The sequence below is a fragment of the Lipophrys pholis genome, assembly GCF_963383615.2.
Source record: "Lipophrys pholis genome assembly, chromosome: 4".
NCBI classification, from domain to species: Eukaryota; Metazoa; Chordata; class Actinopteri; order Blenniiformes; family Blenniidae; genus Lipophrys; species Lipophrys pholis.
In genome coordinates this window covers 21,484,555-21,512,189 of record NC_137637.1, presented here as the reverse complement: position 1 = coordinate 21,512,189, position 27,635 = coordinate 21,484,555, and the positions used below count along the sequence as shown (strand labels likewise).

Here is a 27,635-nt window from a genome sequence, read left to right as displayed (position 1 = left end):
AGTTCAGTCATGCCACAACACCCTGTGAAGAGAAACACGGCCACAAGGAGCAGGAAATTTGTGTTGACAATTCTGCAAAAATTAACCATTAAGATGCATAGGAGGACTATTTCCCTTTACTTGTGAAGTGATTGGAATCAGGGAGAGCAATCAGTGTAAAACATCCCACACGCCAGTGCAATACAGACTTACGCCCTTACTACAGACTTACAATAATGTCTTAAGATGATCCGTTTCAATGTGGAAGCAGCATAAGAGAAGCTGTGCATCCGCTCATGTTGCCGATTTGCTCAAATATGACAGTGAAGCCAAACACTTGCAGGCACACTCACCAACACACAAAAGCAGGACAGTTTTGCTCCAGAGTGGGGAAGGTTATGATTTTTTCCTCTTAATGTTCTTAATCTGATTTTGACAACCTCAAAGCGAACAAAGCCTCAGCCCCCGTAAGATCGGAATCCCTGTTTGAGAAATGCAAGTGTAGATGGTGGCAGTTTTGTGGGGGTTTTTTGGGTGGGGGTATAAAGGAAAAAAGCTTGAATTAATCAGACATGTTGCTCCCAGTACATTTCCTTTCAATAGCTTTTGAAACATTTAATTTTCATGAATTTAATATGATGGACAAAGATTAGGATTAGTCCAGTAAGTAGGATACGTCAATATACCATTCGTGCTGTAACGGGAAAGCCGGTATGATCTGCAGCTGATTCTTAAACAAGGAACGCTGCTACAGACAAAAAGGTAATGATTACTCTAACAAGCTATACATTTCACAAGAAATGGACATATGGATGAAAAGGAAAAGTAGTAAAATTTATTTTAATACAACATTTTAATCTCTAATAGAAAACATTTCCCAAGACATTTAATTATCGACATATCCCAAGTTTAAATGAAAGGCTGCATAGTAGCAATTCTTATTTTTCCCCAAAAACATTATCTAGAAAATGTTACATGTATGATATTAAGAAGGTCACAAAACATATAAAAAAACAAATCCTAAAGAGCTGCATTTCTTCTTAAAACATGTTTGTTCTTTTATAATGTAAACTGAGGAATGATAGCTTGTCATCTCTTATTTCCTGCTATAAATTGGGGAAATGCTCCAAACATAGGCCTAAATATTTAATGAAAGCCTATTAAAAAAAAGAAATTCCTTAAAAAAAACATTGTAACATTGTCATAGGGTACATTAATAACTGGCCTTTTATTTCAGGTCCTTCATGATTGTGTCTTTAAGATATAAAAAGTTCTTCATGTTGGCACTGCTTTGGCATCCAGGAACATCCTGCTGTGCCAGTAGCCTGGATTGTCAAACGATCTGTCATGAGCATCAGGTTTCCCAACTCCAGCTCGCACTCTTACATGGGGGTCAATCCCAGACTGATGTGCCTCGGTGCCCCCTACGGCTCCCTCGAAATGCATGTTCTGGTAAACCGCTGGGTCTTCAGGCAGCTGCGCTGCAAAGTAGTCCATGTCCTCATACTCGTATGCCTCACCCTCTTTCCCCTGTATCTTTAGCTCCCTCTGGTCTCGAAGAGCTTGGCGCAGCTTCGGCTGTCTGTTGGTGTAATGATAATTACTGTCCTCCACATATTCATCCTCGTCAACCCGTTCCCCCGCCCCTCTCATCTTTGAGGAAATTGGAGGAGGAGGAGGAGGAGGAGGATCATGTGCTGGAGGGCTGTCCTCTCTTTCATTGCCTCTGATGTCCATGTATTCATATTCAACATCATTGGATCCCTGTTGCTCCGAATCAGAGTTGTCTTTGCTCCTTGTGAGCCCTCCCCGGACCTCCACAGACAATGTGGTATCCCATGAGCTGGCTGTTGTTTGGGACGAGACAGAGGAAGTCCGTTTCTTGTTTGGCTTCGGGCAGTAGCTGTTTTGTCTGCTGGACATCGGCGTGACACAGATCCGCTTGTTCATATACTCGTATTCTTCATCATCTGGATCGTCCAAGAGGCTGGAGGAACGAGACTTGCCTATCCTACCAGGTGCAGCACGGGATGCATGAAGCAGAGTTTCTGGGGAAAGAAAAAAAAAAACCGCTAAAAGCAACGTAGGAACAAATAGGAAAACAATTTTTTGTTTGGTTGTTTGTTTTGAGAGGTTATGCATCCCGTCCAGATTGTTGCTTGTCAGCAAATTTCCACAATCACTACACAAAATGACTAGCCTTCTTTTTTAAATGGAAGAGTGTATGATGGGACCAGGAAGAAGCTATCTAATTATGGATGTGTTCAAAACTATGGAGTGGATCCACAAATTAATAAAAAATTTTTAAATCAACATTGCCACTTTTTCTACTGAACAACACGCTTACTCATATTTTCAATAGCAAGCAATAACTGCTGGTGCCGTGGAAAATTACCTCTCTCTGGACTGCCCCCAGGGAGCACATATCCGTTCTGGTCCTCTTCTTCAATCTCTGGTGAAGGAGTCTCTGGGGGACCACCTGACAGACTGTCCCTCTGCGACATATAAGCACTGTCCTCTCGATGACGTCTTCGTTTTAGGCTCCCAGCCAGAGAGAAGTCCTCACTCAGTTCAAGCTCTCCGGCGGTGCCACAGCCCTCTGAGCTCTCAGACAGAGTGCGGGCGGAGTCTAGCCGAGAACGCGACTGCCACGTCATCTATACATGGAACAAACCGCGGGGAACCGTGGACAACAGGCTTGGATTAACTCTCAAAATTCATTGTCATCTCAAAGAAAATATCCAACTTTGAAATTTAAAGTAGGTTAATCCTACAACTGGCTATTTTCGGTACCTGTGCTGTGTTGTCAACTCCAGGGGTCATAGGTAGATAACCACCACCACTTGATGGATTAGGAACAGCCTTTAAAAAACAAAAGAATAAGGGATATTCCATTAGAAGAAAATTCTTTCCAGACAAAAGCTTTATCTGAGACAGTATATGGTCCCATACTCTGTGGGTGTCCACTCTAGAGAGGCGCACGAGACTTCTGGACAGGTATTGGGGGACCGGTGTCCTCTCCTCATCTGCCACCTTGTCAACAAGTTCAATATCTAAATCATCCAGGTCATCCAGGTGATCTCCACTTCGCTGTGCAACTTCATCCAAGTCCTGTTGGCAACAGTCCTCCTGGCAGACAATGACAAGACACAGATTAGCTCATACAGCTTGTACCCGCCAAATGTACATTCATGATGAGCAGAATATTTCCATTCAGAGTGGAAACGGAAGAAAACCACGTCTGGTGTTGAATGGTACGGTTAGAGCAGGGCCTGTCTTACTTTGATCACCAGGTATCGAGGTGGGTCTCTGGCCATTCTGGTGAATTCATTGGCCAGCTCCTTAAAAGTTGGACGGACGTTCTCATCTATCATCCAACCTGTACAATAAAGAACCAAAGACACAGTTTACCCACGAAAATCAGTGGAGCTGTAAGTATACGCATGACAGATACATTTAAATGTAGATACACATAAGTGACACCATTAAAACACACCAAATGCAAATGAAACCATGTTAAATTGCTATTAAGAGGATGAGTGCTAATCAGACAGTCCAGATTCTTAGTGTGCTTAAATTTAAATCCATCAGATGTCAAAAATAATGACAAACATCATTTCTGAATAACTGATTTTTGATTTAAGATAGTTAAAAACTTTATCAAATAACAGTACTTGAGAATTTAATTACGTTTCCTACTCACATTTGCACTCCTGTACATTTGGCTTATTTGAGAGCAAATTTGTAATTTCAATTTGTCCGTTTGTATTTAAGAAGAACTTTATTAACATTTTGCAAACTTTCAACATCAAGACCAATTTCAAATAAAATGGATTGGACAGTAACGAAAAGAAACAAGAATTTTCTGATCTATCAGGACTTTACAACTGATATAAGAAAAGAGATTTAACCACAGATGGAAGCTGAATGTGATATCTGTGATAGAGACAACGAATGTTTCTAATGTAAAAGGAGGAAGACTATCCCACACATGGCATTGATTATGAAGACTTAAGTTTTCACATAAAATAAGAGATTCGTGAAATGTCTTTTGAAGTGCTTATGTTACTTTGATTCTTCAATTGTGAGCATACCAAAGAGCACTGAATATATAAGATAGTGATAGTAGTGAAGATCTGTGGCATTTATCTTCTGAAAGTCACGAGTATTCTTTAAAAGTGTCCTTTCAGTACTTCTAACTTTTGTTGACTATTGTAACACTGAGCTGAAGTGGTGGTCCAAAAACACAAGAGTCGCCATCTTTTGAACCGTAACTCAAGAAAATCTACTGTAAATTGCCAGGCTACTGCAAAAGCCAAAAGGATCTACTGTACAGTGAAGTACTCACACTTCACCATCACCATGTAGACGTCAATGGTGCAAATCTGAGGCTGGGACAGACGCTCTCCCTTTTCCAACAAATCAGGAACCTCCTGTGGACGCATGGACGTATACGGCTCTGCACCATATGACATCATTTCCCATATTGTCACACCTGAGTAATAGAAAGAAATTAAATGAAGGCAACACCTTAAATTATATATTTGCACTGTGACTTTTCTATTCATAGACAATCAGAATCAACTGCATTCAAACTCACCATAACTCCAGACATCACTCTGATGTGTGTATCTGCGAAACAATATGCTTTCCAAGGCCATCCACTTGATTGGGGTCTGAGAACAGAATTGAAACGAGTCGTCATTGAATATAAAAATGTAGTCATCATGTGCCAAATGGTTAAACACCGTGTTGATCTCGTATAATCTTTGTTCATCAATGATCAATACCAACCTTGACCTCATTATTAAAATATTTCTTGTCATCAGGGTAGAGCAGATCTGCAATGCCGTAGTCTGAAATCTGGGCGGTGAAATTATTGTTCAGGAGCACATTTCTTGCAGCCAGGTTCCTATGGACCATCCTGTTCTCTTCCAGGTAATTCATACCCTGACAGCAGAGGGCGACAGACTTCAAGTGTTTGAATTTTCAAGGAAACGGCTCAAACAATAAAAACATTTTCATCCATGTAAAGAAAAAAAGAAAGAAAGAAAAAGAAGTTTGTCTGGAGACAGAGAATGAAATTAATCATGTTGGCTCTTTACCTTGGCAATCTGAACACACCAGTTGAGCATCCTCTGTGGGCTAAGCTTGTGTTTGTTCTTCTTGACGTGCTCGAGCAACGATCCGTGATTGCTGAGTTGGGTTACGAGCTGCAGGCTTTCGCCAGGACAAACACCCAGCATCCGCATCACGTTGATGTGATTCAACGACCCTATTGCCATCATGTGCTGTGGGGTTAAATTATTGTAGAATTAATTTAGTCTCAACCCTGCAAATTCTATATTTTGAGCTTCAAAAACTTGTTAATCCGACCACAGTCATCGACGAACACAATTTTGAGTCATGTTTTCTTACATCTGTCAGCTCACAAAAAGTCTGTCGACCAGTGCGATCATGTATTGTTTTTATCGCCACGGGAAGCTTCACCGTATCTCCTTCGGGAATCCAAACACCCTGTGAATTACAAACACCCGGGAGATAGAGTCATAATTTAGTAAATGTAAATCAATTATGCAAGAGGAGGGCTGTGAAGGAAATGATCACATTGACAAATACCTTATGGACCGTTCCAAACACTCCGTTTCCCAGCATCTTGATTTTACGCAGTTCTGACGGCTTCAAGATCCGAGCATGGACTTTAGCACCCTTCTCTTCCAGTGGCTCAAAACTCTGTTGGAACAGCACAGAAGTGTTAGAAAGGACAGACACTAAACAGTTAAAATACCAACAGTTAAAATATGGATCCAGACTGACCGCTCCACTCTCCATATATCTCCTCATTGCTCGTTTACGACGAATGGCGAGACCTCTGCGGTACAGCACAGTCAGGATGAAGATGGAGAACGAGCCGAAGATGAGGGCGATCACTCCCAGTACAATGGCTGTAGTCGCTTGCCTAATGATGGGAGATGAAAGGTGTCTGCGTTTAATGTTGATTCAAAACGCTTAAATCATACAACAAGTGTCAGACTGGCAGGAAAACGTACCCAGAAATGTAGCGAGAGCTAATGCAGTCATCAATTCCTGGACCTGTGCAGCTGAACACAGAACACACAAAGAGTCAGTATCGACCTTGTTCCGCCCCGCCCACCAAATAGCTTCTGGTAAATGGCAGATCGCTGTTTTTATCTTGTCTATAAAACTACAATAAAACATAACTAACAGCACTGCGACAAGTATTTTAAAGTGAGAACACACAAAAACTATGAAAAAACTTAGAGAGTACAGAGATGTACCAGTATCTACATGGTGGAAAGGTGGGGCGTGTGTTGACACAGAGGCGGAGGATTAAACATTTTGAAGGCAGACGTGAGTCCCAGCCGGTCAGCGAGCACTAACAACTCGGAGGGGGTGTTGCAAGGCAACCAGGGATCTGTGGAGGCTATAGGCTGTCAAGTTTATTTTCTACAACGCTTGCCCAGCCTGAAAGGACATGGATGGAGCACAAGTAAGACGTGAGGCCAACTCAGCTTTTAAAAGTTTATTCAGTTTTGTAGCAGGTTGAAAACCTTAAAGAAAAGGATGAAAAGGAGAAAGGAAGAAATTTGTTGTATTCAAATGTTTTTAAATGAATGAACAACCTGAGCTTTTTACTATTTCAAATAATTTATTTATTAAATGAATGAATTTTCTGCTGTTTAACATTCAATATATTCAACCTAAAATGTTTAACTATTTCCAATTGTAAAATTAAATCATGTACTTTGATGTAACATTTTTAACAATGTATTTTACCCATAAACTTATTTATTCATTTTAGTCTTTATGTAAACTTATTTCTCTAAAATGCTTTACCATTACTCTTAACATTTTATAGATTTTATTCATCGTTGTTTTAACATAAATTACACTATGAAATGACAATATATATCAATTGGATCAAATGGTAACTTAATGTATTTTGACTAAAACATCTCTAGGCAAACAAATTGGTAAAGCCAAACACTATGGCTGTAGCGTTAACTTAAATTTGGGTCAAATGACATATTAACATGGAATCAGCCAGTGTACTTTAAGTTGACATATATTATAACTTAAATACTTGCTTTTCAGAGGTTAACTTTAAAATAAACCATAATAATTCAATAAATCTGAAGCCACTCAACAGCAACATCCCTGAGCTTCTCCACTGCATTGTCTGAGTGTCTAAACACACAGGCGCAATAGATTCTTAATCAGGTTAGTCGGCGCAGGAGCAGCTTAGACCCAACACTTATATTTGGGCTCTATCTAGTGTTTAAATGTGGAACTACATGTACACCTGACCCAAGGTGGAGTGGACAGAACAGGTTAGAAGTGAAGAAAGGTGGAGAGGTGTCTTCTCCTGGAGTATTGGAGCATTTGGAGTGGATTTCTTCTTTTCTTACTTTTTCCATTTTTGGAAAACCACAGGCTGTTCCTGCATTGCTAGTTAGAGGAAGTCTTGCAGCCTCAATTTTATAGAAGCTTGTTGGATCACGCAGTTTTGATAACTACCAATGTTTGGATGTGTCCTGATCCTTTACTGAAAAAAGAAATTTGAATTGATGTGTGTGGTAGGTAATGTGACATTACTATGAGGAATATGAGTACATCATATGTTTTTGTATTTGAAATGTAACTACAAGTGTAACGTCAATGTAGCTGTGTACAGAGTAAAGTTTTTCCATTGCTGTTCAGCACCCTTTATCCTCACTACATGGTGTCCATGATGGCACCAGCACCTACCAGAAGTGTAAATTGTTTTATTTAGACTTAAAGCCTTTTATTTTAAGCACATGCTCCTTTGGGTGTCAGATGAGTTTCCCTCAACATTCATGCAGCTTTGTAAAGAATAAAATGGAAAATGGTGTTGAAGTAGATTCAGAAGTTATTTAAATTGATTCTACTGCAGAAAGTAAGTAGTTCCTAAATAAATAAAGCGGACATTGGCTGTGAATAATCAAATGCATGTTTCATTTTAGTGCTTGGGACAACACAGGAGTGATGTTATTTAGTTGCTCTTCACAGCCATTTTGAGGAAAACCTTTATTATTTTAAATTGTTAGTGCAGCTACTTGAGTTAATAATCTCTGTATTCTGAAATATTGACCAATGTATGATCGTTATTGTTCACTTGTAAATAATTTTAAAAAAAAAAGCACATCCTTTGCATCCCAAGAAGATTTTTCGCCATTCAATTCACATTATATGAAGGGATAAAATCTTTGCAAACTTGTTATTCTTCACTACAATCATGAGCTTACAAGACATTTGGACAGATGAGTAAGACTGTGCTGCTAAGGTGTGTTGCACATCTTCTACATCAGAGATCATATTGCTTCGAAGGCTTCTCGGGGCTGCACAAATCTGCAGGTCGCAGGCTGCTCCACAACATTCCTGCCTCTGCACTTCATGTTCAGAACATCGAAGTTTCAGCTGCTCGCTCCTCTGTATCCAGTTGTTATGAAATCCCCTCCGAACATGTAATGCTACACACAACTAGCTGGTTTGCCACGAAACCACCGGTCCACGCAAAGCAAAAACCCTCCCGTGATTGCTCCGTAATGTAAGTGGTAAACGGCACTCTACCCTATTAAGCACAGACACGATGTGTGATGCGACAGGACAACACAATGGTACTTCTGCCAGAATTCATGAGCCAAAATGATGCAATATGGCGGCGCCCTAGTTTTGGCGGAAAATAAGGTCAATCAAGAGGAAAACATGTTTGTGCTTGACATCAGTTTTCTACTTTTTGCTCACCCTTTGGTGCAGTTGATGTGGCATGGTTCACAGTGGCCCTGCTTATTGGGGTATTTAAAGATGACTCCCTCCCCTCCCATTACACCCTCGGGACACGAGGAGACGCAGTGTGGACCATCCTGCTGGTTAGCACATGCGACACACTGATCTGCTCCCTGGAGAGTAAAAATGGACAGTTTAGCTGATGGGCAATGAATAAAACAACCAACAATGATTCAGTGTTTCAAATAAACATGCAACATGGTGGACAGTCGAGTTGATGACACACTGTAACAGCAGCTGTTGTCGTCTTGGCATGACAGCTTGGAAAAAAGATAGTTACAGGGAATATTCTTACCGGGCCTGTGCAGGTCTCCTTCCCCTCCTGGACCTTACACTCAGGATGACAGGCCATACACTCCCCTGACTGAGTCGCAAACTCCCTCCTCTCCCTAATATTCAGAGCAGAAAGTTCATTCTTGAGCAGATAGTAAAAACACACGTGCACGCACACACACACACGCATAATAGTCGTGTAGCAGACATTCCACTTATCATGGATAATACGGTATATGTTTTTCTATGAAGACTGACCCAGACAGGAACATGCAGTCCGACACACACGTCCCTCCCCTGCTGTACTTCTCACAGGAAACGCACTGATTTGGTCCAGGACCCCAACAGCCATCAGAGGAGCACAGGGGGTCGCACACATGGCCCTCACCAACTACAAACAACAAACTAGGAATTATTTCCACGCTTAGTTTTAACATCAACAATATCAATAATATTGTCTCACTCACCACATTCTTCAAAAGGCCGATTTTCTCTGATATCGATGTGCTTCTGGCGTTTCTGCGGACGGGAGCTGCTGCTTAAGATACGTGTCCAGTTGACAGTGTCATGGAAGCAGAGGTTCTTGTTTCCCGTGACGTACACGCCTCCATCGCTTATCTTTCGCAGTGAGCGTAAACCCAGGGAAGTGAGAGATTTGATCTTCATCACCAGCAGAGAGTAGCCCCTAAAACCGCAAGAATAGAATAAATGTTAAAAACTACAATTGAACACATTTAATTTAAATAAAGTGATTATTGGCAACTCAATGATTCATTATAAAGCTGCTTAGACGGAATCTAATATTTTGTTTCTGGGTGATCATATCAGCTTTTTCAAGTAAAAAAAAACATGTCTTGAAGCAATTTCTTGTCAATATTTTGAAACACAATGGTAAAGTCCAATCGGTGGACTATTTAAAAAGCTTCCAAAAGTGTCCCAGGTTTCTTCAGAATTGATAAACCCACAAACATAAACCAACGTTGCCACTGTTTTTTGGCGTTATGTTTTGAGAATTGCGCCAAATTGCACAACTTGTGGAACCAGTGTGACTATATGAACCCAGTTATTTTAGTATAAAATATCTCTAAAATAACTTCAACTAGAGATAAGCGATTACTCATGATTACATTTTGAACTCTTTGCTCCCATATACTACAATCAGAAACACCAATTCCCCCAAATCATCCCCCCTTCCAAAAGCATGCAAGATTATTATTGAGATTTGTTAAAGAAGATGTACCCACCACCAACCATTTTAAATGGAAAGGTTGCAGAGGACAAGATAGACATGAGCACATGAAATGTAAACCATACCTTTTAGAGCTCACGCCTCTAAACAAAGTGCCATTGACATATCATAAAGAAATAAAGAGATACAAGAAAAAAAAAAACAATCAGATAAATGTCACAAAATGTTTTCGTTTGCAATGAGAGACACAACAACATGGTCAACTGGAAAAACACTAGTAGGGACAAAGGAGGAGACAAAACCAAAAACAAATGCTCACCTGTAAAGCGTTCTGCCTTGAATTGTTTGGAGGTTGGAGAAGACTGACAGGTCTGACAAGTTTTTAGGCCATGACTGGATACTGAGGATGTCTGAAAATGGAGACACTGCATTTCAGTCGCTTGAGTGTGAACACAGTGAGGTGGCATTAAGAAATGAAAGGAACTGAAAGACTGTTGAAATGTAACTCCCAAACACACTCACTCACCTGTGATTTCTCGCACAGTGTTGAAGATTTTTAGTTTTTCTGGATCAAGAGGTGGTATGTTGTTGTAAGAATCACTAAGTGGGGGGGAAAAGAGATATTCATGAAGGCTTGCACCAAGAAGGAAATACCACTCATAAGCCCTTTTATATATGTTATTAAAACTAAGACTATTTGTAGGACTTGTTTACCCCTCAATCCCCGTCACCAGGAAGTGCAGACTGCCCTGGATCGTCGTGCAATTTATGAAGCTGTCGATGTTCCCGGCGTCAACTGTTTGCCTCTTTTGACCGCCTGTGCCACGGCAATCTTGGAGGAAGATGGAAAAAAACAACAAAAAAAAAGAACAAATGAGTTGACAAACTGGGCAAAGCTGCAAAAAAACAACAAATTGAACCAATATATGCACTATATATGAACACTATACCACCGGACTCAACATATAATCAACACCTTAATTAGGTAGTTTTATTTATCCATCAGAAGTTCAAGCTACACAAAATAACAATGGAAGAGGGAATCTCTTCATTTTCGCCATTTCAAGTGGATTTATTTGACTGTGGAGCTAAAGCATCTTCATTGTCAGTTGGATCAGCCCACAGTATGCTGATTTATGTTCACTGAATGCGACCTGTCATGTTTTTTTCCCTCTAGTTATCGTCCTCTAATCCCAAGCTGTCAGGCTGATGTTCATGACCTCTGAATCTGGTTCTGCTGTTAAAGGGGAGTTTCCCTCTTTGTGATTGAGGGTGTAGGATTTGCTGTTTTCCTGTACTTTTTATGGTCATTTTCAAAGCCATGAGACAGCTGTGCCACAATTGTAATGAAACAGAATTCAATTAAGCATCGGGGGAAAAAAAATCTGAATGCAGTTTATAATGACCAAACCTGTGAAGATTAAACAGGCTGAAATACCTTTTGGACAGAGGCCTCCACAGGGCTCACATATCTTCACTCCGTTCTTCTCCACCTCGGTTTTATCAGGTGGGCAGCTGCTCACACACGAGCTGCCGTCCACCAAAAAGTTTGCTTTTAATCAAAAAGAAAACCAAGTGAATGAGTATAATGCAGCATATCAGTGTCTAGATTTGTGTAACAGCTTCATGAAAAGCAAAAGGCAACACGCGTATTCACACAGAGCTGGGCAGCAACAGTAGACGAACTCTGACTCTGTATGAAAATGTGGATATAAGGGAGCATGTGTGGACACTCACTTGGGCATTGGGCCACACAAATAGAGCCATACTGGTACTTGGCGTTGGGGTTGGGCTCCATTTTGAATGCATGTTTGTTGTAAATCAGAGGCTGAGGACACTGCGGCAGACAAGAGCCCGAGTTGTTGAACTTCCTGCAGGCCTGTCAAACGGAAAGCAAAGCACATTGAAATTGCAAAAACCAACTCGTGACTTTTTGCCGTCTGTATGAGTATAAGCTAGTGAGCTGATAAGTAGAAAGATACTAAAAATTCAATTGTTATTTTTTTTTAAGTATGCTTCTTTTCTTTTGAAGAATGTCACAATGTAAAAGTCAAGCCGAAGCTTCAGACTCACAAAGCAGTCAGTATCCAGGGGTCCAGTGCAGCCTCCCGCACACTCACTATGACAACACTCGCTCGGGTTTCTCCCAAAGCAGCGGCCATTACACTGAGGGGCGCACACCGTCTTTGTCACTGGAAAAGAGTTCAGTTCACTTAGCAATATGCTGCAGCAGGAAAAAGGTCTTGTATTAGATGTAAAACAATTGATCACATTAAATATAATAATGTCTGATTCAAAGTGTGACTAAAAAATGTTTTTGCAAATCGACACATGTCGCAGAACCCATGACTCATCGCTGAAGCATCTTTAAAACGCCCCGGGACAAACGCAGCATTACTGAACTGAGCTGATGTGGGGAAAATAAAGAGATTAAAGTTAAACTGAAGTTTTGAATGTCACTCACAGATCTGGCATGCGTTACTTCCTGGACCCCAGCATTGCAGTTTTCCGCACGCTTCGTCACAAGGCTCTGCGGGAGTAAAGGTCAATGATCTTATCGTTGCACTTTGTAACAGATAAAAACAAACATTTAGAATCAAAGGTAAGGATCAACTTATTTTCAAGCCTGGATCAAACTCAAACATGAAAATCTGCTGAGAAATTGTTTGGATGATCTTGGTTTTATTTGCTGCAGTTGTACAAAGATTGACTGTTTCCATTCATCTTTATTTTTCCAGGAAGACCCCTTGAGACAAAACCTCTTTTTCAAGGTAGAGCAGAGTTATTGAAGTGACATCTGTGGAAGAGGTAAAAAGACTAAATCCACAGTCTTTTGTGTCTAAACGCCATCAAATGATTGGCCGAAGTTAATTATTAATCCATCCTCGCACTAATCATCCGCCATCTAAGTTGCATGCACAGTGTCAGTAGAGACTTTGGTGTCTTGCCTAATGACAAAGGTCAGGACAAGAAAGGTGGGGTGTGTTGGGAGAGAAACAACTTTGCCAAGTGAATCACAGTCTGATGAGGTTTCAGAGTTGGAGGAAACAAATTCCATTCCTTCGTCACAGTGAGCTGCGCTAGACGTTTACACACAAACACGATCAATTTAAATGGACGAAATAAGAAGTTCAAGTCTTGTGTCTTCACACCTCTAAGTGCTTGGAACAAATTTTGAAGACTTGTTGAACTTGTTCGTTCATTTTTGTGGGCATGTGTGGTCAACGGTTTTGTAACCAAAATCATCCATCTACTTCAACACAATGGGCTCGGAGGAGGTTTCTTTTTGGTGATTTAGACGTGTTGAACTGATTGAAACAGAACTAAAGACACAAAACTGGCCCTTGCAGTTCCTCTCTATTGAGCAGTTTTGGGAATAACATGTTATGAAGTAAGGTGTGACTATAACGTCACTACTTTTGTCCCTAACGCTTTAGTAACTGAGAGCTGTTTTGACATTAATAACACATTTCCAACTACTGGAGTAGCAGTAGAGAAGTCACAGTCACAGTCGCTGTCGCTTTAGCATTAGTGAAGCCGCCACAACACCTGTGACTTATGTGTTTCTGGATGAGCTTTGGTTTAACTTGTTATCCACTGTCTGCTGCAGTCAGCATGATCTCACTTGAGAGTCTCAATTTATAAGTAGCACTTATTTTTCAAATGGTGAAGAAGAGGTGTTATTGTCATGACTGCTGAAAATAGTAACCTTGTAACCCTGGAGCGAGTTTAGAAATCGCCAGGCTTCACTAATAACTGATTAACTCAAACACACCAAAATAACACGTGCACCACTACTTTGCTTCCAGCTAAGTTCAGCTGAACCTAATAAGTAAATCAGTTATCACACTGACCTTCACAGTGCTAACAGCTCAGGTAACACGTAGGCCTACAGCAATGTAACTGTTTGCACAGTGTTAGGACATCCTAGAAAGACAATCTGAAGAAGTCTTTTTTTTTTTTCTTTGTCATGAGGTTTCCTTCACTAAAGAATTAACATAATGAGCTCTTTCAATCCCTCTGTTGAAGCAAAATAGATAAGAAAATATGTGCAAAGATGTACAAATTTAAAATTCATCACCCTTGGATTTGTCGGATTTATTGGCAGGCATAACGAAATGTCATTAAGGTTGATATTGAGTGATCCAACTATCATCCTTTGCACTCACTTTCAGGCCCGTTGCCCTCGATCACAATCTGGGCTGTTTCATCCTTCACGATGTCCAGCCAATTCACCTGCGGGGCGTAGCTCAGGTAGTTATTCTGGATAATCTTGACCCCTCCCTCCAGTATCTCTGTGGATGGCAAACATGCATTTAAATGGGGAGGGACAGTTAGCAACACGAGCCCAAACAGGCCCATGACTCATCCCATCAGGCCTTTCCATTCGCTGTTTACTACGCCACATACAAACAGGCGTCTAATGTGCCATATCTCAGGTTACACTGGCAGTTGAGCGGTTGAGACATTCCAGGGACTTCACATCAGTGCGAGTACGCACGACGCGGCGCTCCGACGACCAGTAATTCTGAAGGAGTGGCTGCGGTGTGTGGGTGTGAGAGATTCAACAGTAACAAGTGCCGCATCCAACCTTGAGTGCTTATCTGCGCCGTAGCTGCCTCCCACACTTTAAACAAACTCCCCACTCCAACTGAACGACTTCCTGCGTACCTGTCAGGTGTGTCAGGCCCAGCTCCTCTAAGCCATATTGTCCATCTTTGTGATAGTTGACCATCACAGCCAAGGCGAATTGGTCTTCGTACAGCGTAGAGCCTCGGATGATCCGCAAGTTGTCAAGCGGGAGGCGACTGAACTCGTTGACAGCAAACAGGATGTATCCGGTCACCTCCTTAATGGACTGCAGGGATTAAAAATCACAATAAAATCGGCTTGAATCTTTTGTTTCTTGTTTGTCATAGTGATCATATCATGTTAATTCACAACTTTGTCTCGTCTTGGTAACACATTTTATTGTTTTCAAACAAATATTTGGTAACTCACACACCGCAGCTGTATTATTGAAATATTCGCAGGCTCACCTGCAAGAAGCTGAAGTCTCTGGTGTGCGTCATCATGGTGATCTCAAGGTTTCCCATCACAATGTCACAGCCCGTGTAGAGTTTCTTCATCAGATTGTACTGAATCTCTGAACTTCCTGTTGTGCTCAGAGAGTTCTTGGTCCCAGAGCAAACAACCACTGAAAGAAATGGAGAAGCAGGTTATTGTTAGTGTCGTTATTTTCACTACATTGGATTTGTGAAAACTAACAATAAAAGATCGCATATGGAAAACCAGGCCAATAACTGTGTTTCAGGAGCATTACCAGCATGCTGCATGGTTACCATCTTTCATAGATATAAAAACCGAATTAGATAAGAATGAGAAAGCATTTATTGTTCATTTGTTGAGACTTATCAAAATAAGAGAAAATATAATAATTTCGAAAAAAAAAATCTAAAAGATGCTTTTAATAGTGCAGCTACTCCAGTGAAAGATGGCAATGGCAGAATCTAACTTGGTTTGATTTCATTGTATTTTCATGTAATTTGTGTTCCGATAGCTGCTGCACTAGTGGACCCAGCCATCGTGCTTTAAAAAAAAATAAAAGGAACTTCTGACCCGCGTATTCATATTCATTTTGGGTAAAGTAGTGTGTACCTGCAGTATTTGGCTCAGATAGTTAAATGCTACAAAAGGAACTAATAGATATACTGCTAATTGTACTCAGAATTGTAATGTATTATTAATGAGCAAACATCGTAAGTGTTGACAAAGACTACATGTGTGCTGCTGTGTTGGGGTCAATGAGTATGAATGATTGTACTGTAACAGTTTCACACAAACTGAGGATTGTGTACAGGGCATGTCTCTCTCACCAATAAACATACAGGGGCTTGTTTATGGTCTGTGGGAGTACAGCCATTCAGTGTCACTTTGAGGGCTGCTTTGCTATTCAAATGCCAGACAGCAGAGGAACAGCAGAGTGAAAACAGGCCAAAGAATTGAACATGAGTGTCGACTACAATATTAACATTTGAATATTATCTGAAAATCTGGTACTGTTGCAAGTGTCTGTAGTACACCGTCCGCATATCTTTGCTGTGATGCTGATTTGTTAGTCATTGTTCAGGCCTCTTCAGTTATTTTAAAAACACTATTTCCCTGAATTCAATCTAATTCATCACTTTATAGATGAAATGGACACTAAACTGAAAAGACGCACATTAACCCCTGGCTGTCTTTAGCTGAGTGAAGTGCAAACAGGCTCTACAAACATATAAAAAGAGCTAAAGGAGAAGATGGTGGTCTTTTGCTTTTTAATTATTTGTTTGTGAGCCATCTATCTACTTGTGAGCCACCCGACACTTTTAATAGCCACAACTATTTTGTATCTGATTAAAGCTGATTACTGTGTTACCATTTATTCCAAAAATGTAATTTACAACGTAAAGTAAAACTATTCTTTAAAACATTTATTTAATTCTTATATGTAAAGAATTATAGATTGCTGGATCTCCCGACCCCGATTGCACTCCTGTACTTCTCCTCCACCCTCAGGCATTTTTATTTTGATCCACTTCGAATGACAAACATGATCAGTAAAGTTATATCAAGTTATGTATACATATTGCCATTAAAAAGCGGTACATTTGTGTCGGCACATTTGTGGCCTTTCAACACGTACACACTTTTATTCAAAGTATCAGCATCTGTGATTTTACTTGGTATCGGATTGGAAAGAACATTTGTGACGTCAGACATCACAGATGTCCCCATTTTTCCCAAACTCTAAATTTTCACCTATGTTTATAGGACTGTTGCATTGTGATAAGGTTGTACATGGTTCTTTCTGTGTAAAAAAACTCTAATATAAAATATAGTGGGGAGGTAACATCATGGCTTGTAAGAAGGCAGTCACACATCCAGATCATTTACTGTCTGTATTTGGCAGTAAATTCTCATTGTATTTCTTCACCCCATTCTACTCACAGTTGACCTATACTCATGCCAGGAGCAGTGCGGGCTGCAGAGAGGGTCAGGGGCATTGCTCAGGGACTAACCTGTCAGCAGTGGAGCTCAAACCTGCCAGCGCTTCTCTTACCTCTTGACAACTACTGTCCTGAAGAGTGAACACATGGAGTCTCAAGTATTCACAGGTTTACTTCTATGAACACAAATGATTCTGTTGACCTTTATTAATCACTCACCAGCCAGGTCATTCGATACCTTGTACAGTGTGATCCACTGCATTAATTTAGCTTAATTATTAAATACCTTATCTTAGATATTAGGAGTTGTTTCCGCTATTATCCCATTGTCATGAATGTTAATGTGTTGACCAACATGCATATGATTAACACCACCTTGAAACACAATTTTTGAAATGGAAATACTATAAACTTGAACATTGTATTAGATAGCTGGCTGTAATCTTGGATATTAACCTAGAAACATTACTATATTGTACTATTGGATATTTCTTAAAGTGCTGATATTTAGTGAATTGAGCAGATATATACCAGAAAAGCCTCTTTATTTTGTTGTGTGACTATTGACCCGTTCGAACAGTCGAAAACACCCCATCCACATCAGAGTAGCCATTAAAGTCAGAGCGTTGACAGGAGAAGTCAGCCAAACAACGTGATCAACAAGGGCATAAAAACCTTCAGATTATTAACCTCACAGCAAAGCCACAGCAGGGAGGTCAAAGCACAAAGTGTGTGGCTGTGAGTCCTTTCCAAGTCATGTTCTGGTGATAAGACTCACACTTTGTAGTGTAGTCGCATACAAGTGCGAGTCTTAAACCTAAGTTATGGGAGGCTGGTTCCTGGTTGCATTTGTTGTGGTTTGTGTAAGTCTCTATGAGATAAAGGTAAATCATTGCACTATCCTCTGAATATATGGAGTCTCTGTGTCTGTGGCAATGCTGCAAAGAGCATGCCTTCAGTCCGTGGAGTCCTGAGAAGGCTGATCTTACTGATTCTCAGGGGACAATGAGTTCACAGGCACTGACGCTGTGCCAAAAGTGACTCGCTCACTCAAATAAAACAAGGAGAACAACAACAACACACTTTTCTCTGATGTTAAACCACGCAGGTGTTATGATTTTTTTTTTTTTTTAGGTACATCTTTTTGAAAATACTGTCACTGCCACAATAAAACAGCTGAAAGGAATTTGTTTATTATACAGATGACTCGCTTTCCAGACACCAGATCTTACTCATAATTGTGACGTCTGTGAATTTCCAGGACAAGCCGAAACCGTTTTTCTGGAAAGAAAGTTGGCAACCTCTTTAGAAATAATATATTCTAATAAACACAATTACAACTCAGAGGTAATACTTTAATATCTAAATAGACAACCCACTTGTCTGAATGGATAAACATCAGCAATAGTATAAGGCATTTTTTATTGTGATTTGGTTGAGCAGTGCCTTGGTTCCACAGACGTCTCATATGAGATTACTCATTGAGGAGTCACTATTAGCCTGTGAAAACAGTTGTTAAATGTCCTCTGAGGCTGTGAAAGGACTTTTTTTTCCCCCAAGTCTGACAGAATAACCCTGATTATGTGATCAGTGTTTTCTCGGCTTGAGGGATCAAAATATTTTGACAGAGAATCCTGTGTTACAGACTATGGAGGAAATGAGCTGAAAGGCTTCTGTTCCGTAAAAAGGGTCAATTGGTACATTCACGCAACGCTTGCAGATTGAGAGAAACAATTTGTGCATTATTCTCACATCTGAGTTGTTCATATTTGTAGTTACCAAGTGAGAGTGTAGCGCGTCGTTTATAAATAGTTGAATCACTTGTATCTGTGTTCTCACAGCATTTACGGTCTGTCCTTTTTTCACCATGAACTCTGTAATTTCTACTACCCTGCAAACACAAATAACTTCCTTGTTTTGAAGAAAAAGCTCCTAATTATGATTTTACACTGTACCAAGAGCACTACACAACTGAAAAGAACAGCTATTGAATGAGTGGTGCTACTTCAAGTGGATGACATGGGGTTTTTAACTTAAGATAAAAATCTGTTATAAAGGAGAATCAATTAGTTGTGATTGAGACGCAGAAAAACTACTTTGTACAATTACGAACTTTGTTTTTCCTAATATATTCATTAATCAGTGCAAACATACGTGTTCATATAAACTCTTCAAATATTAAATCGGAAATTAAAATTACTTTTGCATCGTGTATGTAATCATCTCTTACTTAGTATGCGTATGAGATTACCTCCTTTGTTCAGTGCAAGGGTCTCACTGGCATCATAAAGAGCTGTGATAATTTCCCTAAATGAGCCTTTAGAAACTTTAGCACAATTAATACCCAGTTAATTGAAATTATATGCACTAATAAGCAGCTTGGCGGTGAAGCTCTTTATCTACCCCACCTTATTCAAATCCTTGAAGCAGATTTCTGCTATCAGTGGAAAACATGAGCTGTTGAATACTGTTGGAATGAAGTGTTGAGGAACGCTAGAAACACCTCAGCAGGTGTTATATGTTCAACACCTTTTCACAAACTATGTTGAGTATGTGCACAGCAGAAGTGTGTCCCCCAATGGAGCGAGGGAGACAAACTGGATTTTCTACTTGCAGGACAGTATGTCAGTGGATGGTATGTCAACCATAGAGGAGCTGCGGAGGCAAAAAATCTCCACAGGCTGAGTGGGTTTTCTCTGTCAAAGGACTACTTTCAGTGTTGACAGATGGATGATTTAGAAGAAGAAAAAAAAAAAAGGAATGGGGCGTAGAGTTTAGAGTCAATACTCACACGCATGAACACAATGGCCCTATTTTCAAAGAGCGCCCAGCAAATGTTGTAGTGCACCAAGACAAGCCTACAGACTTTTTTTTTCATCTGTAGTGACTCAATGTATGTCTCTCTTGTTTTGCCCGATACGACAGTACGTACTCCTTCCTACTCATTCCAGTCAGCGCAATGTCACGCTGCACATGCGCTCACTTCACTGAGGTGACATTGTCCCCAGTGTGAAAGCATAACCTAATCCATGATGACAACACAAGACCGATCAGGTTTGGTTGTGTTACTGACGTTTCAATAAACACACACAAAAAAGAGACAAGCGAGCAAAGTTCACGGAGGAGGAGGTAAACAAGCTCAATAATGCAGCTGAGGCAATGACTGAAGTAAACAGAAACTTGGCACAGGTTGGCCACAGATTATAGCATACCTCAGAAGTGAGCGTGCACACACACACACACACACACACACACACACACACACACACACACACACACACACACACACACACACACACACACACACACACACACACACACACACACACACACACACACACACACACACACACACACACACACACACACACACACACACACACACACACACACACACACACACACACACACACACACACACACACACACACACACACACACACACACACACACACACACACACACACACACACACACACACACACACACACACACACACACGATAGCATGACTACTTCATTTCACTTGCGGGTTCACGGGCAGAGGCTGAGTACAGATGACCTGGGACTCTGTGTGTCTAAGACGGCCGCAAGAAACTTTATTAAGCACACTGAAGCTGACACATAGTTTGTCAGCAGGAGTGACGGCTTATTCCGCTATTTGACATGAGTTGTTTTGTAAGGTCCCACCTGTAAAAGTACAGAGTCGATAATCAAAAAGTAGTATCACCCATTTTTGTTTTGTTTTCCAGGTTAAACTCTGAAGCCACATGAGGCAAAAGCAAAAGCAAAAGCAACGCATCACATATTTAAAATCTCAGACATGAAAATAAAATGCTCTATCTCACTTGGACTGTTTATTGTGTAGCGATATAGCAAAGTGTTCTCATACAACACTTTGGTTTTGACAATGCATGTGTTGTTTGTCTTTATTGGAATTGTGTAATATATTTGCCTGGAGAGCCTTGTGCTACACAACATTTTAGTAGTGCGGCACAAACACAAAAAGACAATTTTCTTTGAAGTTGAACAAAAAGAAGGACACAAAGAACATTGCCGACAGACAACAACATTATTCTAATACCTATTAAAGGATATGCATCGCAAAGGTGGGTGAGCACATCGCACATCAAAGAACACCTCTGAAGTTCATGAGAGACTTTCAGTTTAATTTATTTTAGTATCGCCAAACTGACCCGACACAAAGAATCGACTGAACAAACAAGCCTTTCTGTGACAAGGTGTGCGCCAATCCTCTCTCCTTCATGTTTTTCTGACTCACTGCCACTGATTCACCTGCAGCCAGGTGGCAACAACAAGATCACAAGAGCGAAGTTCACATAGTCTCCCAAATATTTGAACCAAAGCATCTCACTGCCTCAAAAATCATAACAACAACAACCACGGTGGCATGAAACAGCATTCACTCTCAAAGTAGCATACTGTAATTGAGTGAAGTACTTTCATGCTGCTCTGGATCCAGGACCAGAGTAAACTAGCCAATACTTTAAGACATTTTAAAAGTAATTTTATGTGATTTTAATGAAGGACATAAAAATGGCACATTCAAATGTTTGATTATGGGTAGGTTTCTTCTTCTTCTTTCCACCTTTTGTTTATTTAATTATCAACCACTTCCCATAATAAATAATTGACTGATTATTTGTAAGTGAAAATAAATGATCTCTTACATCTTACAAGTGTGTTTATTTTATAGCAGTTGCTGTATGGGCGAATGATTATATGTATGTATATTAATTGGTTGTTTCACATTAAATCAAACTATTAAAATACCACCAAGGCAAAATAGCAATAATAAAAAGCAGTCAGATTCTATCACCTTTTAAAAGGTTCCATTAACCTAATTTTTTACACTGAATGCAATTGAGTCAAAAAACGGGTTGCAACCTTCAGCTTCAAGGAAATAGAGAGGGAATATAGATTTTAATAATATAAAAAAAAAAAAAAAAAAAGTAAGAAATAATTTCAAATAAAGTAAGTATGTCCCGGAATCTGCAGTCATTAAGCAGGCGGCGAAAGGTCCGGCTACTCTGTCGCAAAGCCTTGAAACAATTGAGACACACATGATAAAGCATACAGAGTCGTGGGAGAGGTGCAGGTGAGTCAGAGCAAACAAGTTGTACGTGTGCGGAACAGGTTCTGGCTCACGGCTCTGTGAGGACAGGTGTTTCTCCTATCACAGCTTCGACTGCTCCAACTCTGGTGTTCGGGGACATTCGTCCACTTGCATCGTAAAGGTTTCTGGTTAATCATCAAGACGCGTGTGCTTGTGTGTGTCTGTGTGTGTGTGTGTGTGTGTGTGTCTACACCCACCTTCTTGCGTCTCAGCGCAGCAGAGTTGGAGAGCACACGGCAGCAGGACGCACAGCACCTGCAGCACCTTCCTCGTGAGCACAGTCATCCTCGTTCAAATAAACAGTCCGTTGACGTTTCAAACATATATTTTAGACATTTTGAAAAGAAGAAATCCGTCCTTTTTATCGTACATAAATGTCCCAGGTCATCTCCATCCGCGACCGTCCCTCCGAAGCAGTTAAATGAAGTTGGATTAATCCAGATTACCCAGCGTTTTCTTTTTCCTCTGCTTCGTTTTTTCTCCACTTAATAAAGGTAAATCCACCGTGTAGAGCAACGTATGCTTGTGTTTCATATCCTTGACATCTATCTGACCCGCGACTTTCCAAACCGCCCGCTCGGGTGTGAGTGAGAGGAAGGAGTAGTGCGCAGTGATTTGGAGCGCCGCGCGCAGCCAATCAGCTGCAGGAGCGCCTGTCGGACTCACACTGATTTATATGGGCGGACCTTGCTGCCTGCAGCCGCACGGCAGACACCTTGAAAACACCTCTGTTTATATGAGAACAACAATTTTGCTCTTTAAATAAATCTGCATGTTTTCCCCCGGGCACTGGTTCTCTTATGTTTCCCTCAGCATGTTTTATGTCCCCCGATGGCTGGAGACGTGTGTGTCGGAGTGTGACCCACAAGCCGAGGTTGAAAAACGCAGTACACACACACACACACACACACACACACACACACACACACACACACACACACACACACACACACACACACACACACACACACGCGCACAGGGAGAACATGCAAACACCGCACAGAAAGATTCAGGATTCAAACCCGAAACATTCTTGCCAAGAGCTATATTCCTCAGGTATTTATCAACGAATCACATTTTATTCAAAAAACACTTTTGTGCAGTTCAAGACACTTGACAGCGCTGAAGCAACAAGACCAAACAAGCATCCACAATGAGACAATCAAGACAAGTATTCGTTTGAAAATGGATAATTACCTAATAGTAATTGATACTGACTCTCATTTTTTTCCCCACCCATTCGTGAATCCAAAGAAATAACACTTGACAAATACTGTTTCTGTATTAATCAAATATATATTGCTAAGTATGTCTTTCATAATGCCATGAGCTAGAGTTACAGTAATGTGGGGATGCATACCCTATAGCTATAATGTCAGATCAGTTCTCAGATGGTTAGATGTGTACAGTGCTTTATGTGGAAAAAAGAAAGTGCCGGTACTCCGCTTGGTGACGTGCTGTCAGTCTCTCCTACCAATATGAGACAAAAACTTAATATTCAGTGGCGTGCACAGACATTTTGTATGGCAGGTGCTCAGTGTAAATAAAGGCAGCTTGTGCACCGTGTGGATCCACCGGGTGCCTTGTTGTAGTAGTGTGAGATAAAAAAAAAACAAAAAACACAAGTACATGTTGTAAGTGATTGCATATTTATTTAAGAATTGGCAGACTTTTAAAAATTTTCCAAAACAAATTCAAAGGAAAGAATGAGAGAGAAAGAGAGAGAGAGTCTGGACAGCATTACATGTATTGGGTGTAATTTAAGCGTGTAGCTGTGGGGAGAAAATAAAAAAAAACCTGCAATGAATCAAATTGAGAATTGACACAGAGGAACCTGGGGGCATGTAGAACAAGGATGTGATGCAGTTTCCTGAAAACAATCCAGTTTGAGTGACGTTTTCTTTTTTTTAAATGCCAACAAAAAAGAAATTTCATCACAAGTTGTAACCAACAGCCTTGTACTGATGTACTGAAAGTAATCTTTTTGTATCAACTTACATTAAGTAATCCATTTTTTATTTTTTATTTTTTTCAAATAACAGGTATTAAAGAAGTGGTTTTAACTGAAAGACTGCAATCCTATAAAGTCATAGTTTTTAGTCTTTATTAAGTACATGATAAAATTCCCTCTGGTTATTGTTTTCTGTTGACCTGTTGTGAAAATTCAAATGTGTATTTCATTTTTTAATTTAACTCAGAGGATGTATATCATAAAATACATGAAAGACCTTAACTTCAATGTGCTGATCCCATTAAACAAAACTAAAGAATTTGACGTCTATTACTCTACAGATGTACGCAACTAGACTTACTGAGGTTTTTGATACGGTTGTTATTGAAGTAATGATTGACCATGAAGCACTTATTGTACTTCCTCGTACTTTCTTGTCATGTAAGAGACTTTATTATTATAGTCAGAACCAGTGAGTCACTTCCTCTTCCCCTGATCATGACCTGAAAACATGAAAACTGTCTCATGAACAAAGAGCAAACCAACCCCTCTGATGCAGTTCACCTCCAGACAAAAACACCCAATGATGAAACACATACAAAAAAAGAAGAAGACGAAAACAAGCTTGTTGTCTTTCTCTGTGTCACACATGATCTCCAGCACATTTTCTTACACCTGTTTTCTTAACAGTGAGACTTTGAGCTCTCCACTCCCTCATGCAGGTGGTCTGGAACTGCAAGATGACTTTATTGCTGCAACATTTGATTGCTGCTGCCTCGGGATTTTTTTACTGTACTTAGGACGAACCTCACCGATATTCTGGTGAATGGCTTGAAGTCCAGTGAACTTGGACATTGAGCGAGGCCTTGTTTGTTTGGTTAAATGTGTCGTTGGAGAAAAACTAAGTTCCATCATGTCTTGTTTATCACTTGATCTAAAACCCTGTGGGTAAGAGTGGAAGAACGAGCTGAACTGCTCTGAGTAAACTGGCTCGGCCTGCACCTCCAGTCCACACACACACACACACACACACACACACACACACACACACACACACACACACACACACACACACACACACACACACACACACGACAGGTCTCATTACGCAGGATTACACGTCTGACAGAAAAACATCTCTGCTTCACCAGAAACAATCTACCTCTTCTTCTCTTCTCCAAACGTAAGGAGGCTTTCAGAATAAGGGGTTAATCATTCACCCACCACGAGCAGGAAATTATTGTCAAACTATTTCTTCTCATCCTCAAAGAAACAACCTGCCCAAGTAACAAAAATGGAAAAATAAATAATCTAATGACCAAATTATGTATTTCTATCAAATGTTTATTTGACTCAGGTATATGTCAGTTGGAAAACTCTCAGATATCATTGTGATATTAGTTCAGATATTTGATCATCATGGGTCCAATATTGTTACAGCAAAAACAGAAATTATTCAATGAGGAGCTAAGAGAGCAAAACTCCACAAGATTACCAGCAAATGCACACACCAGGTAGATCTGTCCATAGCTTCTTGAGAAACCTACCAAGTCTCTAAAGGCTTTTATAAGTACAATTCTTTTCAAAAGTTCCCCATCAACTGAAAAGCAGTTTAATTTAGAATCAATTTGCCTTCAAATATTTCCTTCATGTCAATTTATTGAGTTTTCTAACATTGTTCTCTCATCCACCAGAGATGAGTGGTGAAATGGGTAAAACTATGAACGCTGGCTTCTATCATTTTACAGTTGTCTGTTTTAATGCATTTTGTATTCCTTAGTTTTGCTGACATTTGCATTCTTGTTCCATGATCTGAAGCCCTGCAGGCTGCACTGGTATGTGCTGATGTATTTCCTTCACACATGAACTACACACAGTTTGCTGTAACAATGCTTCTTAGTAATACACCTTTAAGAAACAAATCTATAGCATTTGAAAGGGAAAAGATAAACATGATTAATTGATTACTCCTGTTTATGGCCATTTTAAACACAAGTAAACAATAAAGCTGTTTGGCACTGACAAGGAAGATTTGGCCATTTCTAATATGGGCACAATCCACGCCGCTCTGCTGTTTATCCCACAGTTACATGGAAACAATGAGGCTTTCCAATGGTTTAAGATGTATTACCCAGAAGCATTGTTACAACAAAGGAATAGCCTACCAAATACGATTGCAGCAATGTTTCAGGTTGAGTGCTTTAAGCCTGAAATACAACTCTCATCTTATATTTGGTTGGGTCAGAGTTAAAAAGAAAAGAAAATCCAGACCTTTCAGTTCATCTGACTCAAACCTTTCTCTTTTTTTGTTTTAAAGCACCAAACATTTGAAACAAGCTGCAAGAAACAGCAGGGCAGCTTCGAGTCTGAGTTGTTTAGAAATAGGTTTGAAGAAATGTGTACTGCTGCTTTTCAGGGGAAAAAACCCAACAACATTGTATGTTGTATTATATGTCGAAGTCTTATTTATCTTGTATTGAATTGATGTTTAAAACACATTCCTACTTTGTTTGAATCTATTTGATCAATGCACTTGGTAACATTCTTTTTTGTCCTTTTATACTGCATTTGTCACCCATATTTGCTGATGTAAATCACTTTGACTAACTTTCTTGCTCCTGGACCTTGAAGAACTCAAATCCTGGTCATGGCTCACAACTGTCCTTCATGTTTCTAAATGAGAATATAATGAGTGTATCATTATCAAGTTCTGCAGTCTACGTGATAGCAAGACACTTGTTATGATCAGGTTTGCTGGAGCAGGAAAACACGAAGAACAGGCAGGAGTCAACATCTCTTGTCATATTGTATGAGCAGCACTGATTTGACAGTTGCTGCTAAACACTGCCATCTAGTGGTTTAAACTCATCACAGCAAGAGCTTTTCACAGAGCCGTGAGTACTTCCTCCTTCATAATTCATAGTTCGATTCCAGGTTGAGCCTTTTAGTGTTGAGTTTGCATGTTCTCTATGTGTAGCGGACGCAGATTTCTCCTACAGACCAGCATGTCCTTATGAGGCCAATTGGTGTGTGTCCAGTGTGTGCTCGTGTCGCTCTGTGTATTTGCTCTGCGATGGATTGGCAACGTGTCAAATATCTACAATGTCTTTAATCTTGTGGGCTGGGATTGGATTCATAACCCCTGCAACCCTGAACAGCTGTAGAAGATAGAGAGGTATCGCAGACATGCGGCATTGTGGTGGTTTGAGATCAGCTCCAAAACCCAGCGGCAGCATTGTTAAGCAACACCGAACATGAATAGATTCTTCATGAAGTGGGATATGATCAC

The 27,635-nt window shown here is 40.2% G+C and overlaps 1 protein-coding gene across 1 annotated transcript; it reads right to left on the bottom strand.

Annotated features, from left to right (window-relative positions):
* Window positions 1-565: 565 nt before the first annotated feature.
* Window positions 566-22,984, bottom strand: erbb3a (erb-b2 receptor tyrosine kinase 3a). The gene is made up of 29 exons (XM_080462407.1): window positions 22,593-22,984; window positions 15,310-15,467; window positions 14,942-15,128; window positions 14,440-14,565; window positions 12,735-12,800; window positions 12,344-12,462; window positions 12,008-12,149; window positions 11,709-11,822; window positions 10,985-11,102; window positions 10,797-10,870; window positions 10,590-10,680; window positions 10,396-10,413; window positions 9,549-9,766; window positions 9,340-9,472; window positions 9,104-9,197; window positions 8,767-8,921; window positions 6,030-6,080; window positions 5,797-5,938; window positions 5,599-5,712; window positions 5,398-5,496; window positions 5,085-5,270; window positions 4,774-4,929; window positions 4,580-4,655; window positions 4,328-4,474; window positions 3,261-3,358; window positions 2,932-3,108; window positions 2,773-2,841; window positions 2,375-2,636; window positions 566-2,027 (listed from the first exon to the last, which is right to left on the bottom strand). Exons 1-29 carry the CDS (start codon window positions 22,678-22,680, stop codon window positions 1,255-1,257), a joined length of 4,251 nt encoding a protein of 1,416 aa, XP_080318533.1. The 5' UTR covers window positions 22,681-22,984; the 3' UTR covers window positions 566-1,254.
* Window positions 22,985-27,635: the final 4,651 nt, after the last annotated feature.

Bases quoted from the DNA above. Each gene is read 5' to 3' on its own strand.
- erbb3a (XM_080462407.1), bottom strand. From the start codon at position 22,680: ATGACTGTGCTCACGAGGAAGGTGCTGCAGGTGCTGTGCGTCCTGCTG. The intron at 9,473-9,548 runs GTGAGTGAGACA...TGTTGTTTGTAG, and splicing joins TCGGCCTTTTGAAGAATGTG to TTGGTGAGGGCCATGTGTGC. The intron at 4,475-4,579 runs GTGAGTTTGAAT...TCTATTACTCAG, and splicing joins GAGTGATGTCTGGAGTTATG to GTGTGACAATATGGGAAATG.